This window comes from Toxotes jaculatrix, chromosome 21 (genome assembly GCF_017976425.1).
Source record: "Toxotes jaculatrix isolate fToxJac2 chromosome 21, fToxJac2.pri, whole genome shotgun sequence".
NCBI lineage: Eukaryota > Metazoa > Chordata > Actinopteri > Toxotidae > Toxotes > Toxotes jaculatrix.
In genome coordinates, this window is record NC_054414.1 from 18,524,221 (window position 1) to 18,543,668 (window position 19,448).

The 19,448-nt window shown below is 43.4% G+C and overlaps 2 protein-coding genes and 1 long non-coding RNA gene across 5 annotated transcripts; all 3 read left to right on the plus strand.

Moving 5' to 3' along the window:
- Positions 1 to 310: 310 nt before the first annotated feature.
- Positions 311 to 10,557, plus strand: ndel1a (nudE neurodevelopment protein 1-like 1a). 3 transcript variants are annotated; one of them, XM_041067129.1, is made up of 10 exons: positions 311 to 431; positions 2,512 to 2,608; positions 5,157 to 5,310; positions 6,748 to 6,896; positions 7,192 to 7,328; positions 7,540 to 7,713; positions 7,850 to 7,944; positions 8,050 to 8,195; positions 8,409 to 8,443; positions 10,313 to 10,455. In XM_041067129.1, exons 1-10 carry the CDS (start codon positions 311 to 313, stop codon positions 10,321 to 10,323), a joined length of 1,119 nt encoding a protein of 372 aa, XP_040923063.1. In that variant the 3' UTR covers positions 10,324 to 10,455. The 3 variants fall into 3 exon arrangements, with proteins under 3 accessions (XP_040923063.1, XP_040923061.1, XP_040923062.1); XM_041067127.1 differs by lacking the exon at positions 8,409 to 8,443 and having other exon boundaries at positions 10,313 to 10,557; XM_041067128.1 differs by lacking the exon at positions 8,409 to 8,443 and having other exon boundaries at positions 10,316 to 10,557.
- Positions 10,558 to 13,250: 2,693 nt separating this feature from the next.
- Positions 13,251 to 15,624, plus strand: armc7 (armadillo repeat containing 7). Its single transcript, XM_041067130.1, has 4 exons — positions 13,251 to 13,778; positions 14,177 to 14,320; positions 14,461 to 14,808; positions 15,164 to 15,624. Exons 1-3 carry the CDS (start codon positions 13,691 to 13,693, stop codon positions 14,805 to 14,807), a joined length of 579 nt encoding a protein of 192 aa, XP_040923064.1. The 5' UTR covers positions 13,251 to 13,690; the 3' UTR covers position 14,808; positions 15,164 to 15,624.
- Positions 15,625 to 15,665: 41 nt separating this feature from the next.
- LOC121175483 lies at positions 15,666 to 16,428 on the plus strand. The gene is made up of 3 exons (XR_005892719.1): positions 15,666 to 16,053; positions 16,150 to 16,277; positions 16,369 to 16,428. It is a non-coding gene; the product is annotated as an uncharacterized LOC121175483 (long non-coding RNA).
- The last annotated feature ends 3,020 nt before the right edge of the window (positions 16,429 to 19,448 follow it).

The window sequence follows — 19,448 nt, forward strand, 5'->3', positions numbered from 1 at the left end:
TCCACAAGTCCTCACGAAAACAGATGTTTTTTCCCCTATTATTGTCTTTTAATTTTTCTTTTAATTATTATCAACAGAGGAAACCGTTTCCCCATCAGAGTGCAGTAGCTGAATAAATTATCTGACGCTCCTTAGAGCCAGTGTATTTACTTATATGTTTAATGAGGATTTAACATTCTAATGATTTTTTGGGCTCGCTGCTGTTAGCCATAAACGTGTAATACATTTTCCGATGAATGTGTCATTTTAAACTGTTGGGGGGGGGGAAAAGTAAAATCTAAATTCATGTTCCGGGTGCATGTCCCTTTAAATGCCCTGCTGCGCGGACCCAGCGGAGATCATCAGACGCTCGGAGGAGACCGTCGGCCTCAGCAGCTCAGACCAGCGAGCAGAATGGACTGATCGACACCAGCGTTTGGGGCGATGTTCAGGTACTGAAAACACGATAAATCCTTTTATTTCCTCCTTCGTGCAGAACCTCTGAAGCTAAAATGCCGGGGTCGGTTTTGTCGTTGGTCGCCGGCTGATCGCTTGTCCGGCTCTCGGCTTGTTTGCACACCCAGTTTTGACAGCTGAACCTCATGAGTCGCTGATGTCTGTGCCATGTCGAGTCCTGTTTTATGTTATAATTCAGAAGCGATGATTAAATTTTAGGTGTTTTCAGTTCGTTTATTTAAACATCTTCACTCGTCTCTGACACCAGATTATCACATGATCAGTGTCCAACAGTTCATCTCTCCTTTGGATTAAAACCTTTTGGTATTAAGATCAGTGTGTTTAAACAGTAAGATTTTATAGTGTTGTCTCACTTTAGTCTGAGGACCTTCATTCATTTACTCCTACACTTAACCCACATTTTAAATCTTAGAATGTAAACCTTTATTTTGTAAAATCACAGGCCAACATCGAGCTCATTTACATGAACGATTTTTCCCCTGTAAATGTACTTGTGTTTTTTAAATGTAAGAATCATCCCAGTTCATGATGCTGTCAAAATGGCTTGTCTTGCTTTTTCCTCTACTTAATACCATTTGAATCCCACCCCCTCAGGCTGTGGGTGACATGGTTGAATATAATCTAAAGCTGAATTATTCAGGGGATCTCTGAATGATTTTTTTTGCACGACAGGAACCAGAACATACTGCAGAAGTCAGCGAGAGAGCAAGGAGCAGCTAAGCTTTCTGTATGGTCTCTGAGATTTCTGTTTTATTGGTTTGTTTTTCTGGTGGTTGTAAAGTGTTCTTGCTAAGTGGACACACGCCTGTTTGATGTGATGCTGGAGATCAGCATCATTTACTGGGAAGCAGAAGCATCTGTCCACCTTGCTTCGTTTCTCCTTCTCTCTCTGTTATCGTGAACTTAAATTCAACCCTTTTTTGGTGTAACTGTGCTGCTCATTCACGTGACTGTCACTGTCGCCCTAATGAGAGAGACTGACCTGAAATAGTTTCGATCATCTATTAAAAAGTGGCTGTGTGCCTGCTCAAACAGTCACCCTCATCCTTTGCCCTAACTTTTGTTCCCCCATTGATTCAGCTGGGGACACAGAATGGAAAGCAGATGAAAGCAGCCTTGCTTGAATGGCAGGACAAAAGCACGGACCTGTTTAATACCCATGAGAGCAAAAATACTGTCCAGCATTGTTTAGGTCAGATGGGTTTGGAGAGCTGAGCTGCTGGCTCTGGGCTCTGTAGCCTACTTATGTCACAGGGAGTTTATTTAATGGGACTCGTAACAAATATAACAACAAATATAGTTTTATAGCAGTTTTTCATTCAAGCTTTGGTCCAGTTCTCCTTCTGCTTCTGCTCATTATTTTGATGTTGGAAGGTTTAACCTCAACTTTTACTCTAATTATGTGTCAGTATGATGAATGAGGCTCCTTTCCACAGTGTTACCTCTGGGAACTGTTTTCTTTTTTGTTTTAAATCTGCAGTTTCTATTTGTGTGTAAATCACGCTGATCAAGTGGAAATAAAGTTCTGTAAAAGATGCTTCAAATAAATACTTCTACTGCAGTAAAGAAGTGGGCTGGAATAAATCAGTGGACTCTTTTTTTGTATTTAAACTTGTGGAAGGTCATTAATCAAACTGAAATGCAGTTCCTGCTGTTCAAACTCTGAAAAGCCCGTTTTAGAAACCTGAATGCTCTGATGTTATGCAGTTAATTTCAGAGGAGGAAGTGGTTCTCTGTGAACCGGACTCCTCTGGGTTTCTGGGAGTCTGCAAGGAGCGCTTTTGATGATTAATTCCCAGCTTTGATTTAAATCATTGATTTGTGCGTCTGTTTCTCACTTCATGTTGTGTCTCTGGGTGTTTGCTGCCTTTTTATGAACTAAGAGATTTCAGGCTCAGAGATGAGGCTGTAAGAAGTCAGACCTAAAAGAAGGAGAGTTTTTTGTAGTTGTGATTCATTTGAGGATGTTAATCATCCTGTGTAATAAACTTTATTTATTTATTTATTTTTAATCCCGTTGTAATCACTCCTGTTTCCTTGTTCCTTCCTCTCCAGATTTGTTTGTCATGGAAACAGATATGATACCGAAATTCTCCTCCAAAGATGAGGAGATTGACTTCTGGAAGACTCTTTCCCTCAAGTACAAGAAAGGGTATGTAACTGGTTCATACTGCGGGTTTTTTTTTTTTTCTCCTTCAGTTGAGTTGTGACATTACCATTAACCATTTCCATCTTAGAGAAAACCCCTAATTTCTGTCTCTTTTTTCCATTATACTGATTTTATACCGACTGTAGATCTACTTGTTTTCCAGTGTGTGAGTGAGAGATAGCAGGTTTTGGTTTTTACATCTGGGTCACGCTGCCTCTGTGTGAAAAGCATTTGAATCACAGGTTGTGCCTTTGAGTTTTCATAGATCTGTCAGTGACAGTCTCTTTGTGTCTGTGGGAACCACAGCTCACTGCAGCAGGAAGACTTCACCTCAGGAATCTTTGATCCACTATCTTGTCATTGGATTTCAGTCGCCCATTCTCACCCTTTCTCTTACAAAACACAGTGTCTGAATATCCAGTGACACTTGGAGGAGTCTAACGTGAGACGAGCATTGAAACCGGTGGAAACTTCTCCCTTTTTCCCAAAGCGACAGCTCATTTTTCGCTTTGAACAGAAAAGGCTCTCCTGTGTCTTCCCTCCCATCATTGAATGGGTTTATGTAACGACACAGCTGAGTTTACTGTGTTCTCACCGTTGTCGTTACTGAACGTTTTAATAATCTAAAGGCTGATAAAACTGGCTCTGCCAAGCTTGAATCTTATCTCACAGTGTCGCTTGATTGAAAAGAGCTGATTTAAATCCCAACAGCCTGTTTGAGAAGGAAACACGCTCAGACACACGCCCAGTTATGTAAGAGTCTGTAGACAATGAGCCGCCGTCAAAGTCAAAGCCACTTTCATTCTGTTTGTGTGGTAAATGTGATATGTGTGAAGTGTTTTCCTCTTTTAATCCCCTAATGATATTAAAATTAATCATGTTTTATTTTATTTTTTGTATTTAATGTTCAAGTAGCTTTAACCTTCGTGAGTTTTAAAGTTCGTTCTTCTTAAGGACGTCCAGCAGCTTAAGAGCCAGATATTTTCTCAGTTAGCAACTGTTTGCTAACAAATATACTACATCAGCTTAAAGGGGATGATGTGATTCTAATAGATCCTGTTTCCTGTTTTAGATGAACAGATCCTTCCCTTTAAGACTCAAACAGTGCTCAGTAAGTTTTAGTTTTCCAAGCCATAAAAACCCATTGAACTGGAACTGACGCCATTTTTACACTCTGGTGTTAATCATTAAGTATTAAAGTGCATTTTTATGTGATCAAATCATCTTCTGTCTGCTGAGGATTCCCTCACACTGACTCTTCACATGCACTGGAGTACTTTGAATATAGGCTAATAACTGCGGAGAGGAAGCTCCAGTGTGCCAGTTTGTAACAGGCGACCTTTTCAAAGTGGAACCAGTTCAAAGTGAGGCCACGGCGGAGGGTTAGCACGGGGTGCTGAACACGAGCGTTTGTAAATGGATTTTCTGGCTCTGTGCCTCCTCTGGCACTTTAGCTCACATGATGGTTGGTGATTCCATTTTTAGACCGCTGGGTCCGTGTGTGTCCGTCCATGTGTGCTCATCCGAGGCCATATCAACAGACACTTACATAACCTCTGCTCCTGGTAAAGCTGGCCCATGATCACATGTCCTCTGGTGTCGAAGCTTCTGAGAGTGATCAGTCACTGAAAGCATAAAATACCAATCCTGTTTACGACGTGTGTTTCTTGGTAAATCCCTTATTGACACGTCCAGATCTCAGTTTATCTTCTGAAAGGTTATGTTTGTTAGACCTGTTAGCAAAATTATTGTTGAAGTTTCTAAACGTAATTATTTTTTAATGCTGCTCCACAAACTAAATTCCATTCACCTCCATTACAGTGATACGGTTTCACAGATAATCTCAAACTGAATCTGTCTAAACAGCCAGATATCATGAGGGAGAAGGCAGAAGATTTTCATTTCTATAGGTCACTTTTTTTTTAGATGAATTTATGGAAACAGTGAAAATCCTTCACAAGCTGACAAAATAAAAAATCTGAGGCTGGAGCAGAGCCTGAAATGTCCTAAAATAGCTTTTATTCAGGGGATAAATCTGATAATCTGGTGCTGCCATCAGGCCAAACTATACTTGTTGTCTCACTGGAGATAATCTTCTAACAAAAACAAAGGTTTCTTGTATTTCACTCATCCAACTGTTTAATATTCTGGTGTATAATGAGCATTACAGCCTCAATCAGCGGCTTTATTCGTTTCAGTGTTTTCCACCGGTGGTGGTGAAAGTGATTACAACATCAGATCACTGATCACTGAACAAAGCACAGGTTTTAGTAGCTATAATTATTCATTTATGTTCCTTCATCAGTTAATAATTGGATATGGAGTAGATAGTAAGACTATGATGATCACAAAACCCCTAAAGCACCTGCTTTGTAGCTTAGGTGACAGATAAAAATAAGTAAACGAGGTTCTAGTAAAATGTTTTCTGAGTGAAACAGTCGGTGAAAGCACCACCTGCCGTGTCTCCCAGGCTTGCCTACCAGCCTCTGTCTGTCTATGTCTTTCTGTCTGGGCTTGACTTGTTGTCTGATGCCTTCTCTTCTGTCCACAGCTGCCAGGAGGCTCAGGAGGAGCTGCTGGAGTTTCAGGAGGGGAGCAGGGAGCTGGAGGCGGAGCTGGAAGCACAGCTGGGTCAGGCCGAGCATCGTATGAAGGACCTGCAGTCTGAGAACCAGAGACTCAGGAATGACGTCGAAACGCTTAAGGTAACAGCAGTGGCACAGAAAAAGAGAGGGAGGGAAAGATGAAGTTATCTGTGTCTCAGCTCTGGGTTCTGATACCTGGCTCCATTTTGGATCCCGTTCCCTGTTGGTGATTCACTAAACTCTGATGCTAACACATTTCTCATCAGACCTCTTAACTTCCAGCAGTTGTGTACATGTTGTGAACATTAATTAGGACCTCGGCTGTGATTTACGATGAGACCAGCGTTATGTATATGTATCTAACCTTAACTATACAAGAAGCTCTGAACCAAGCTGGGACAGCGTGTCTCCATGTGTCCCCTTGGCATAAATATTTGATGGATTTTTTTTGTAGTCATCTTATATCATCACTCGTCCTTGAGTACAGTCTCTGGGGAGTGAAGAGAAGTCACGCTGTAACAGCTGCTGCTCCCCTGGATGCACTCGCATTCAGTGCTTATTTATTGTTTGTAGTGGGCCTGCAGCTTCGCCCTCCGGGTTATACGTAAGAGGTCATGGGAATATTGAGGTTGCATCTATAGGAGCTTGTATTAAAGCCTGGTTTCTGTCTGGAGGAACAACACTGCACTGGTTTATTTGTTATGATTGGTTTTACTGGCCTCAGTGAGGAGTGTAGTCCTGGAGATGCCATCGTTTGTGAATCCATATGCGATTTAAAAGCTAATCTCACTGCAGGAAGGTGCTGAGGTAAACTCTCATTTCCAGTCTCAGCTCCCGCTCTGTCCTGATGCAGCTGATCTGTGTGACTCTCATAAATAATGCATCAGGTTGTGTCTCTCATTCTCATTTTCACCCCATAATAACCAGAAGGCAGGTGGCACATTTCTGAGGCCACGTCTCCAGCCTGGATGAGGTGTTTGTGCCAAGGTGTCTGTCAGGTTTTACTGTTCCAGGCGAGCAGGAGACGCTGTGAATAGTTTTAAGGTGAAAATCCAGTCTGGCTTTTGGAGGAATGTTGTTTTCGGGAAACAACACATTCAAATCTACATTCAGAAAGACGTTTTGTTTTGCAACATGTTTTCAAGGCCACCGTACTGAGAACATCACAGTATAAGATCTATTTGAACCACTGCATATTTCAGTGTGATGTTAATGGGCCGTGCTGAACAGGAGCCTGCGTGGCCTTCGTGTGTCTGGCTGCAGTTTTCGGGCACCACAGTAACAGCAGATATAGGTCAGACATACAGACGGGCCTGGCGGTATTTATCGAGCCGATTGTCTCAGAGCTGGTGGATATATGGGTCACACTTCACATCCGCTGCCTGAGGGGAGCACTGAAATATGGATGGTAAGATCCAGCTGGTGTGTGTGGGGAACTGTTAAATCATGTCCTATATAGAGCTTTATGGCCCAGCATGTTATTGATCATTAGGAATACGTGTGATTGATATGTGCTGTCTGTCTTCATCTCCTCCCGTCCTCTGTTCCCTCCTGCAGGAGAAGCTGGAGCAGCAGTACTCTCAGAGCTACAAGCAGATCTCGATGCTGGAGGACGACCTCGGCCAAACGCGTAGCATCAAGGAGCAGCTCCACAAATACGTCAGAGAGCTGGAGCAGTCCAACGACGACTTAGAGAGAGCCAAAAGGTCTGCGTGATGCTTATTTAATTTTGATGAAAATTTGCCTGAGATGCAATTCTAATAATTAGCAATTGGCTCAAGTGCGATTGATTTCTGGCTTAAATTGGGTTAAAATCAATGCTGCAGCTGCACAATCCTGAAATATTGATCCCTCATTAGTACTTCATTCATAAGCAAAGAGGACATAAAGGGGGAAAGAGGATATTTTTATTCATACTGAATGAAATGTTCTTTTTAGATTTTGTTGGATTCGTGATTTTGTTTGATTTTCTGACTCTGGCTCCTTTAACTTTTATCTCAGAGCGACCATCGTGTCTCTGGAGAACTTCGAGCAGCGTCTGAACCAGGCTATCGAGAGGAACGCCTTCCTGGAGAGCGAGCTGGATGAGAAGGAGTCTCTTCTGGTCTCTGTGCAGAGATTAAAGGATGAAGCCAGAGGTGATTATTGACTGGATTTTACTAATGAGCCACTCTGTCAGTCACATGTTAATGAGCTCATCAGCCCATTAACATACAGCTGCTGCGCCTCCTTTCTTCTTTGATCCACCGTGACGGTTCCAAACATCTGCTTTCCCACAGATTTGTAGGAATTTCTTTGGTTTGTGTCCTCAGCAGATCTCTTTTTATTATTATTTTTTTTTTTCTGCAGACTTGCGGCAGGAGCTGGCCGTCCGAGAGAGACAGGCAGATGTAACCAGGATGTCCGCTCCGAGTTCGCCCACACAAGACAACGTGAAGATGGACACTGCGGTGCAGGCCTCCCTCTCCCTCCCTGCCACCCCACTGAGCAAAGGTCTGGACAACGCCTTTGCCAACCCAGCGGGTAGCTGCAACTTGCCTTCCCTCTAGTGCATTTTTTTTTGTCATTATGCAAGTACAGGCAGGGAAATCTTAATTATGATGTTTTTATTTCATGTATATATAATAAGTCTCCTTTTTCTTTGCTCTCTCCTGTCCAGTGCTATCAAATGGCTACGGCAGCAACTCCCCGTTGACTCCCTCTGCCAGAATATCAGCCCTCAACATCGTCAGTGATTTACTCCGGAAAGTAGGGGTGAGTCGTTCCTCCCCCAGGTTTCAGGTCTCCCATCATAAGCTGCTGTCTTTCCACAGTGAAGGAGAAACGGCAGCATCATCTTCTCTTCGTGTTTCTTCACAGGCTCTGGAGTCAAAACTTGCCGCTTGCAGGAACTTTGCCAAGGACCAGAAAGCCAGGAAGGCGTACACGCTCGACAACAGCAACGTGCTCAACGCAAACACAGCCAGCTACTCACAGTCGCTCCACACGTCATATTTTGACAAAGCGTGAGTGAAACCAAAACCCACCTGTCTCTGCTGCGTGTTTCATTCCTTAGTCGGAATAATTTATGACGGGAGTCTTGTGGTTTAACGACTTAATTCTTGTCAGATGTGTTAACTGGATGCCTCAGGTGTGTTGTTATGACAAACCGATTGTGTGATACTGAGGAGGAGGTACGGAGGAGTATCTGAGACCTGTGTGCATTTTTTTCCCAGCAGGACGGAGATGGTCACGTTCCCTGCGTTGATTCTGGGTAATCGCAGCTTCTCCCCCTGTGCTGAGGCTCACGCTGCAGCTGCTGCTGATTTTAACAAACCTCTTTTCTCATGTAGAACCATTAGAACAAAGCATGAGTGGGGGGTTAGCTGACTATTCAGTGGTGCTGGTGGTGGTGATGAACTGGTGCTGGAAATTTCCCGCTCCCTTTTAACTCTAATCTGATCCAGCAGATGTTCCTCCTGTCTGTGATTAGTGTGAGTTGAGTATATATTTTCGTTTCAGCCTTAAATCTGACCATTAATCATAATTAACATCAGGAGCTTTTTTTTTTTTGCTGTGTGTTTTTGTATCTTGGGAATGAAGTTGGTGATTTTTTTTTGTCAGAAGCCTCAAAGGAAGAGAAACTTGATGAAAGTGAAACCTTGTGTGAACTTGGTTAAAGCTCCATTCTGCCTGGATTTATTTCTCCAGCAGACATTTGCCCTGGTGAGTGATTTTAATCCCGTCCCGAGCGCATACGTGGGTAATTCTTCACCCCTACACTCAGAAATAATTACAGCCACAGTTACCTGCTGTTTGATGAACTCAGATGGGCTGTTGTAATGTCAGCTACAGGTTGGTACAGGGATCCTTTTTTTTTTGCTTTGTCCTTCAAACGTGCTGCTCTGTGCTATTTTCTGCTGTGTCACTCTCCTGTTTTCTTGCGCTGACCACAGTTGCTGTATTGTTTGGTGAATAAGGCCGGTGGTGAGGGCAGGGACAGGCAGGGTGACGCTGTGAAGTGACTCCATACTGAGATGCCTAAACAACAAGGCCTCTGTGCATCTGTTTTCAGTGCAGGAAGCTTCACCTTCGTTTTCTCTCACTGACTGTAAATAACTGTAATCGGTCAGATTCTTGGCCTCGTTCTTTTTCATTCATCAGATTTTTCCTGATTTAAATCCGTGAACTTCTCCTCATTTAGACTATTTTTTTTTTTTAATTTAACACTGATATAGTTAACGTATCAAAAGAGGAAAGATTGCTTTGATTATTGGAACAGAAACTCGGGTATTGTGTTGACTCGTGTGTGGAAGATTTTCCCACAAGACTCTTCGTGATAATTTTCTTTGACTCACTGTCTTTGAATTGTATTGATGCTGTGTTTCATTCTTTTCTGAGCAGTGCTAAACCATACAAGGGAGACTGATCATAGCCCAACTATGGCCCACAGAGGAAACCAGCTGAACCAGTTAGTCAGGGAAACTTCCCAGTTTCTGCATTCAAGTTCCATTTTTAGCCACACACGCATAGTTCTGTGTGGTTTTTTTTTTTTCTTGTTTTGTTTTTAAATAAAGCTCTGGTTTGTGGCTGCTGTGTGCTCTGTTTGTGTGATGGAGACGGTTTGAGCTGATAATGAGGACAGACTCACTGTGACCTGCTGCTGCTCAGGTCACTGCTTTGTGCTGCGCTGGCAGCAGCGATCGGAAAGTGTCAGTGTGCCTGAGGAGGAGAGTCGACTGTGACTGAAAACACTAAAGCTGCTGTCAAACACAGACACTGACAGGAAGAAGAGGAGTTGGGTTCATCTCAGTATTTATCATTATGTCAGAATTGGGCCTTAAAATCGAATCATTCTGTCCCTCCTTTGTTTTTCTTTCTTGGCAGTAATGAGCCTCCATACCTAACAGCTCCTTTAAGATACAACATCTAAAACTAACTTTAGCTTCCTTTAAGTTACTAATTCAACTTTTCATTTCTAACAGGAAGATTGTGGGGGTTTTTTTCTTTAAACAAACGGTTTGTGGTCTCACTTTACATTAAGGACCTTTATCTTGTATTAGGACACATCGTGCATTTTGAGATCTTTCTGTTTTAATGTTACTCTCTTGTTTTTTTGTTTGTTTGTTTTTTTGTTTTGCAGCAGGACCGTGAACGGACTGGAACCTGGTGCCCTGACGGCCATCACCGCCCCTCCCACTGCCTCCTCCCCGGGCTTAGTGCCCCTCGCGGTGTGACGGTAACGCCCCACCCAGCACACCTGCTCTGCAGCGGAGAATCTCACCTGAGGGGAGAAGTTCAGACGGAGAGGGAAAGCAAATGGCTAATACTGTAAAACTTTGTGGTACTGTTACCCCGGGGCCTCCTCCTCTCCTCTCCTCTCCTCTCCTCTCTCTCTCTCTCTCTCTCTCTCTCTGTCTGTTGTTGGCACACTTGTGCTTCGTTCCTGCTGTAGTTATGGGTCCCTGTCTGTATATTCTGTGTTACTGTATCTGCTGTTTGCTCACTGGCTTGTACAAAGATGGTGAATCCCTCTCTGCTGTTGACACGGAAAGATTCTCCCCCGATTTGTGAAATGATATAATCTAAAAGAGGGAGACCTTGATACGCTGTTAAAATTAATATATACATATATTTTTATTTAAACACCCCCCACCCCACAGCTTTCACGAGCAATAACCTCAATTCGCGCTCACATCCACCGCTGAAACCATGAACGGACAGTAAGAGGTTTAATGGGTTGGCACATGTGCAGATGAATAATCGAGCTCCACGTGACGCACGTCTGCATCAGTTATTGATGTTTTGAAATGTCCAACACGTGAACCTCAGAGCCCGATGTTTTAAACATGATCTCCGGTGATTTTGGCTTTCACTGTTCCCCTGTTTGAAAACTGTCAGAGGAGAAAGGGAAGAGGAATCTTTGAGTCGTTGCAGTGAGTCAAACGCGCCATTAACTTCTGAACTGTGTGACATGACGTGTACAGTATTGGTCATATTGATCGTTTATTTATTGACAGCCAGTTGAAGCGGCGCTGTCGTAGTGTTCGGACCAGTTAACCAGCATCCTCGTGTTCTGTAGTCAGAGTGATTTTCAGTTTATTACACGACACGTTTTCAGTCCACGATAAGTAGGTGAAGCACTTTGAGCTCGTGTGAACTTTAAATGTCACTTTTGTTATTTTCATTCAAGTGCAATATTGCCTGTTTGTTATCGTTTGTGGATTTGATTTATTTCAGACTTCTGTTACGGCATGTTTTAATAAAAGACCTAACTATACTCCATCTACTAGATTTGTATTGTGCCAGTCTTCTCTTGCTGTGGAGGAAATTAGGTCTGCAACTAATGATTATTTCTGGTTAGAGAATGATCGGTCAGTTAATAGATTAGCAGCTATTCTGATAGATATTTTTTTATTGTTTCAACCAACTTTCATGTAAAACGGGACATGCAGAAAAACGTATGTGAACGAAGCTTCATAAAACCTGCAGAAACGCTGCCCTCTGCTGGACAAACATGAAAGTACAACGAGAAAGAGGCTGAACTGACCTTTAACGCTTTGGCCATTTAATCATGAATAAACACGTCTCAAAACAGACATAAAACAGTAGATTACATTTTCCATTCATATGTGTGTGGTACAGTTTGGCTTCAGGTGTCTCCAGCACAGGTGTCCTCTCTCGTGTTTACCGGAAACTGATGCTGGAGGATTTTTTAAATAAATCCGTAGGTGACCGATGGCCCAGTGCAGGGTATTTAAACGCCTTCGTGCATCCTCTCACAGGACAATGTACACAGTACATGTTGAGTCGGAGACCTGCTCAACACGGTCTCTGACTCAGAAGCACTTTGTGCTGCAGCCTGAGGTCAGCGACAGTTCAGCTGCTCCCTCCTTTCTTCTTCTCAGTCAGCTCTTCTATCTGCTTCTGCCTCCTCTCCAGGACCTCCGCCCTCCGGAGGTTGGTGCGCGCCCGCTCCTGGGCCCTGAGCTCGGGCACATCCTCAAAGAATCGGTGTCTGCAGGGAGGACAGATCCAGGAGTTTCTGGTCAGACAGCGCTGACAGTTTGCATGTCACTAAACTTCATTTTTAGCTGCATTTTATATGAAGATAGCTGATTAAATAACTACTCATGACTTTATTTTGTAAGGTATCCTCGCTTCACTTTAGTGCCTAAAACTCACGGTAACTGTAAACATTACATAATTTCTATTACAACATCAGTGCACAATAACGCACCTTAGATCCAACTGTCATGATCATGATATGATATCATGATATCTCTGTGTTTGCTGACTTTAAAACTGACTGATGAATCAATGGTTTGATGCATAATAATAAAATATGAATAATAAAGTTATTCTGATTCTGATAAACAGCAGATGACACACACGCCTGCTGTCAGCACAGCAGGAGGCAGCAGAGGCGTCTCAGAGGACTGAGGCCACTCAGCCGAAAACACGGGGTCGTGCAGTGAATCGTACCTGTTGTAGAAAGCAGCGGCCAGTCCAGCGATCAGGGTCCCAAACAGAAACGGCTTGGTCAGGCGTTTTCCAGCGGACAGTTTGTGTGGCTTCATTACAGCTGACCTAAAGTAAAAATGGCCCCTCGCAGCAGCACAGACGGAAAACTAAGTTCGCTTCCGATTCGCAGCTTCCGACTCGGCTGTTTAAGGGTAAACTTAAGGGAAACTCACCTGAGCGACAGATTGTTGTGAAAGCGTGATGGATAATTAAGGTAAAACCTTCCGTCTGTCTGAAACCACCTTTCACACCCGAGAAACCTTCATTCTGTTTGACATTTTACTGCTTTATTTTCCACATCAGACCAGGTCCAGGTCAAAAACTTAGACCGGTAAAATCTGGACTAGATTATCGTAAAAATGCTAAAGACTCTTTAAAACACAGTTTTGGATTTGTGAAACATTTGCTATATTTGTAAAATCTCCTCCTCCTTGTTTTTTTTTTTTAAATTAATTAATTAATTTATTTTTAGCATTTTCACCAACAGAATTGAGGTTTCACACATTTCACGGACTTAACGTTTTATCTAAATGTGTATCACGCCATTAAAAACGATACGAGGAGCTTAAACGTAGAATCTGCTGATCTGAACTTTCCCTTAATTTTCTCCTTAACTTCCGAGTCGGAAACGAGCTTCGGTGTCGCACTGAAAACTGACCTACAGGAGCCTTTTAAATGACCTTTACAGCGAACATTACGGCGCACACCTGCCTCTTTTCATCCATAAACATTATATAGGTTTTTCACCGCGCATACAGAACATGCGTGATGCTCTTATGTGCGTAAAAGACGTTTTACTTTTTGCCCGTTTAAGTTAATTTAACGCGGATGAAGCGGAACCTTCTCACCGCGCCTTCGTCCGGACGCTTTTAGGGACGGACCACACCGAGACGCTGCTGAAAATGGAAACGGGCTGAATTTTATTTTCTTTCCCAAGTTAGTGATTTAAATATCTGTTTGTAAGCGAGTGGAGTGATCAGTGGATCAGGTGATAAACATGTGGAGGAAAGGCTCGTCTCAAACCTCTGACCGCTTCGAATATTTACAAACTCTGGTGACTGAATTTCAGGACACCGACAGTGAAGGTGGGAACCCTTTAGTTTTATTTCAGTTTTGTATTTTTGTTGGTTAAATTCCCTGAAAACATGAGAGAGTCTTAAGAAAAAGTTTTAATTAAACACCCGATTCTGACATTATCTGGTGTTAATAATTAACACTGCCTTAGCATTTATTTTCTTCTGTGCATTTTTAAATGATGTAATATCTGTGACATTTCTGTCCTGCAGCCTGATGCTATTCATCAGTCACTATGTCCAATATAAGGTGGTGTCGGCTGATAATGTCATTCAGGCTCATGTTTATATGAATTTGTTCTGATTACGGGTGGTTAATCAGTCTAATTTCCTAATTTAATAATCGACCACCCTTAGTTCTGATAGTTATTATTTTGAAGTTGCTTACAGAAGTTTTGTCATCCCGTCAGAGGCAAAGGAACAGGTGCTGGCTAACCTCGCCAATTTCGCATATGACCCGAAGAACATTGAGTATCTGAGGGAGCTTCAGGTGACCGACCTCTTCCTGGACATGTTGACTGAGGAGAATGAGAACTTTGTGGAGTTCGGGATGGGTGAGTATCAGCACCAACAAAAACTGTTAGTCATCGTCTCGCTCCTGTTGTTTTTGTGCACTTGCTGTCTCCGAATCTAAAGCTGTTTTCTCAGTATTGTCTGGTTCCTCATGTGTGTCTCTCGTGTGTCATGTTCTCAGGGGGGTTGTGTAACCTCAGTATGGACCCTGAGTGCAGAGACATCATCCTGCAGAGTAGTGGGATCAGCTTGGTCACCAACTGTCTATCAAACCACAGGGAAGAGACCGTCCTGTCAGCCGTTACCACACTCATGAACCTCATGACGCCCTCGTCCCGCTCCGACATCACAGACCCGGCCATCCTGCAGTGCATGCTGCGCTTCTCCCTCTCAGAGAGCCCCCGCCTGCGCAACCTGGCCACCGTGTTTCTGCAGGACTGCTGCACCGAGGAGCAGGTGTCCCGGGCGGAGCAGCAGATGCAGGGTCAGCAAACAGCAGTCGGGATCCCGCTGCCCAAGGACAGCTGAGGTATTTATGTTTGTCTGAGCAGACGATTGAGTTTAATTGTTGTTCTTTTTCCCGCCACATGAGGGAGACTGGAGAGTTTTTTGTTAAACTGAAAGGTTTTTCTTTTGTCACCCTCAGGTTCTGACAGCTCACAGATTGAGGGCATGAGAGATTAATATGGTTGATTACTAATAGCACAAAAACATCTAATTTAGCTGACTTTCAAACAATTTGGAAAAAAAAACTTGAGTGTTCAGAGTCTGTGTATCTTTTGGTATTTGAATTTTCTGGTCAGGTCTAACATTTCATTTGTCCATGTGGGACTGTGCATATATATGTGTGTGTGTATATATTTATTTTTTTCTCTCTCCCACAGGATTCTGCTCTTCACCCCTCCATCATCATGTAAATTTGTATATTGCCAGGTTTTACTAGTTTTTACTGTTTTTGTATTTTGTGCACTGGTTTTTTGTAACTTCACTTTCTTTTTTCTTTAGATTGTAAGTACTTTTTTTTGCACATTGTTCCTTACACTTGAATCGTATGCACACTTCGGCACTTTATCCTTTTCTCCTGTTTTTGCTTGTGAGCTGCCTAACAAGCGAATTTCTCTGCTGTGGGATCAATAAAGTGCTATCTTATCTTATCTTATCTTATTTTATCTTATCTTATCTTATCTTATTTTATCTTATGTCAGTTAAATTCTGTTGGGTAGGTTCACTTTCTGTGTCTGTGGCTTGTTGGCCCTTCTTGTTGCCTGTTTGATGTCTTTTAATGAGCTTTTATTTGTTTTGAGGTCTTTATTATTTGTGTAAAAGTCCAAATAAACTCTGTCGTGTTTCCTCTTTTGATATTTAACTGTTTTGCAGACACATTTCCCAATGAGGACTGTTGAATGGAGTTGGCAGTTTTACTCTGCATGAACTGAAACAATAAGACGCCTCATGAACCTTAAACACTAATAAAAGTGAAATCAAGTGACGTTACTGCTGCTTTATGAAGGCAGTCATCGCAGGTCCCTCCCACCACTTCAGCCATTAGTCCCGTCCAATCAGAGTCCAGTTTGAGCCGCGCCAAAAATCGGTCGCACCTGTTGCCCATGCGCTAATCAAACCCATGTGACCGGAAAGGAGCGGGCTCAGCCAATAGCAGGGCAGCAGTTTATGTCGGCGCCGCTTATGAGGCGTCGGGGTGACGCCGGCTCGGGTTTGCCGTGGAATACCGGACACCTGGGTAACGTTCTGCTTTGTTCAAGATCTTTTTCTGGTACGTGGATTGAACTGAAGTCGTTACCTGTAGACAGAGGAAGCCTGTGTGTTCATGTTTAACGGGTTATTTGTCATTGTACTTTCTGGTGTACAGTGAAAGCTGTGGCTGAGAGCAGAGACACGATTCCGGCCTAGTGGAGCTGGAACTTCGGCGTGAGCCCGGGACAGGCGGCTCCCGTGTCCGGAGCAGTCCAGAGGAAAAATGGCGGATGTGGAGGCCAGGTAAGGCCCACGCGGAACGTTTAAAATGCAAAGCTTGAGTGGATCTGTGACCAGAGGCTAACATGTTTGATTATGTGCCGGGTTTCCGCAGGACGGTCGAAGGGATTCAGCGGAGCAGCCGAGACCATTTCGGAGAAGGCACCGCGCTTGGCTTCGCTCATCGGCTCTACACCTGAGAGGGTGAGTGAGTGAGTTTTCAAGGTGCTGGCTTGTGTCTTTAGCTCGGTTGAGATGGGCTTTGTAACCAGTTGTTTTGGAGTTTGAGACTGGCCAAGTCTTGGCAAGGTTTAGTTGTGGATGGATTCAGTGTGGAAGTCACTCAGGCCTGTGTACATTTGGAGCTTGCGTTTGCTATTGCTGGGCCGTTTTGTCTGTGTTGTCGGTCTGTGGAAGCATATATGCAGTTGTGATCCGGACACAACTGTATATATGTGGAAACCTATTGGTAGATGGAGTTGGCAGCATGGGTTGAGTTGCGTGTCGTGTTGTCAGGCTTAATTGTGGGTAGTTGTCCGTGGGGATGGCCCTGGGGTCGGTGTAGGGTGTGTGTTCAGCAATGTGGATGAGGCCATGGCCAGTGTGGGGCCTAGCTAGGCCCTCAGCTGCACCTTGAAGTGTTGCTGAATGTTTAAAATTCCAGGTTTAATATCTAAAGCCTGTGTGTGTGGGTGGGTTCATTCTCTGAAGGATCATCAGGGGGTAAGAGAAAGCACATAAGCCCATGTATGCCCCTTGTTGCATGCCGAATTGTAAGATGTTTTAATTTCCAGAGTTTGACTTGCCTGGTACCTATGGCTAATGTTGACTGTGTTTCTTTGTGTGTTGTGCAGGATGGAGGAGCTGGAGAAGATGCATGTTGGCCAATACTGCTCAATGTTTCTACACTGAAGGATTCATTTGTGTACACTCCCCAGCAACGCTGTGTGTACTGCATCTGAGTGGAAGACATGGAGGGGAAAAACCTCAAGGACTCATCAATCACAGTGATCATGTGACTGTAGGCCTGCTGAAGCAGGGATGGAGCCACTGTCTCCCAACGCTTCTGCTTCAAACTGGACACTGTGTGCAGCATAACATCACTAGTCATGCAGAATGGAGGACCATGAGAAGATGTATGTTAGCCAGTATTGCTCAGTGTATTAAAGGATTCAGTTGTATCTTGCTGTTTGTGTAGGTAGCCCTGTTGCAAAATCTTAAAAAAAAAAAAAAAAACAGAGCCAAATTAGTATCCAAAGTCTTTGCTATTTCTAGGCTGTTGCATCAGTGCATCAGTATGTGGAAGCACATTATGCAGTTGTGATCCGGACACAACTTTATATGTGTGGAAGTGTGGTGACGGGTCTTGTATGTTTTGTAAATACGTGCTTATGCTATACCTATTTATACTTTGTTTCACTGTGTGCACGCCAAATATGGGCATTTACGGGGATTTCCGCAGGGTGTTTACCTGATAGACACTAGCTGTTTTGTGTATCACTCTCTGTCTAGCACTGCTGAACCTTGAGGGAGCTATTATTAAACCATTGTAGGGGTAAAACTGAGATAAGGTTCACTTGGACAGTTTTTAAAAAATAAATAATGAAACTTCCTGACACCATTAGATAACAACTTATGCCCAAGGTACATCGGACGGGAGGAGCCCAAGGAGAAAAAGACACCATTGTAACTCAAGTACCTGAAAATAAGATTTGGTGAGGAAGTGGTTGACACTGATTAAAAACTGGCTAATAATAATTACGGAAATGGGAAGGGACATGCCCAAATATGTCAATACACACCCGGACACAGGGACATGCCCAAATATGCCAATATACGTCTGGACATGTCCCTGAGAAAAGGTGCAACCCACCATATAAAATATGATGTACATTTTTTAAATTTCAGTTGTTCCTGCAGGACTGCTCATGCTTTTGAACTCTGTATTGAGGAATAAAGCATCCTGGACTCAACTTCTCTGATCTCCAGCCTCTGACTGACTCTGTGCATTTACTCTGACTAAAGATCTGAAAAACTTAGAATTCTACAGAAGATGAAAGACTACAAGAAGAAGGTGTGGGGCCTCAGCTGGGCCTGAGCTCTGCTTCAACTGGCCATTGACGGGGTTCAGCCACCCAGCTTGCAGAATAATCCACATCAGAAGCCCATCAGCAGGTAGTGTTGGAAGCACAGGCTATATTGTGTAGTTTAGTATTGTCAGACTTAGATGTGGGTATTTGTTACTATATGGATGGCACTGGGGTCAGTGTGGGTTTAGTGTGTGGGTGTGTGAGTTATAGTTGGTGCTTGATGTAGAATAAAACTTATGAATTCATTAATGTGTCCTTTCTTTCTTTCTGTGTGCAGCTGCTTCTGGCTGAGTGGCGATCCAACTTTGAGGCCATGGGCAATGTGGAGCTCAGGTAAGGCCCCTGCTGCAGCTGGAATTGAAGCAAAATATAATATATAAAAGTTCAACCACTGACTTCATTAGTATCCAAAACCAATGTGTTTGTGTTTTTCAGCAGGAGGGAGGAGCTGTGAGAGGACTGTTTGAGACCAGGTGAGCAAGAGCCACATTATAGTCTTTCTACACTTATGTGTGCACTAATTTTACACTTTGTGTGTGTCATATGCATGCATTAATTTCTGTGTGTGTGTGTGTGTGTGTTAGATGTAGTTGGCTCGATGTAGAGGCTGTCAATAGTTGTATGTTGTTGATGGAGCTGTGTGGCTCAGTGTTTAAGTGCTGCGCTTAGGCCTGCAAGTGTGAGTGTTTGTGTGGCTGTGTTTAACAGGTTGGAGATTGGCATGGTCATGGAGGAGGTCACAGTCTAAGTGGAGCTCAGGTAGGCCTCCTGCTGCATCTGGGGGTTTTGCAAAATGCAAAGTTAGACTTTTTCTTTTTTCCTGTGGCTCATGTTTAGTTTCTTTGTGCATTGTGCAGGATGGAGCAGCTGATCAAGAGGACCACGAGAGACAAGGTAAGAGCAAGCATGTTGGTCAACATCGCTCAGTCTTGTTTTGTTTTTGTTTTTTTTTGAGAGTTCATTTATGTCTCACTGTCTCCATTTCTGTCTTTAATTCAGGAAGTGTTGGATCAGAGGCAGTTGGTGTATGTCCTGGGCCATGAAGAGGAAGAATTGTAGAGAGCTTTGTCTCCTGTTGGGGTTGTGGAGGGTGTGTTTGCAAATA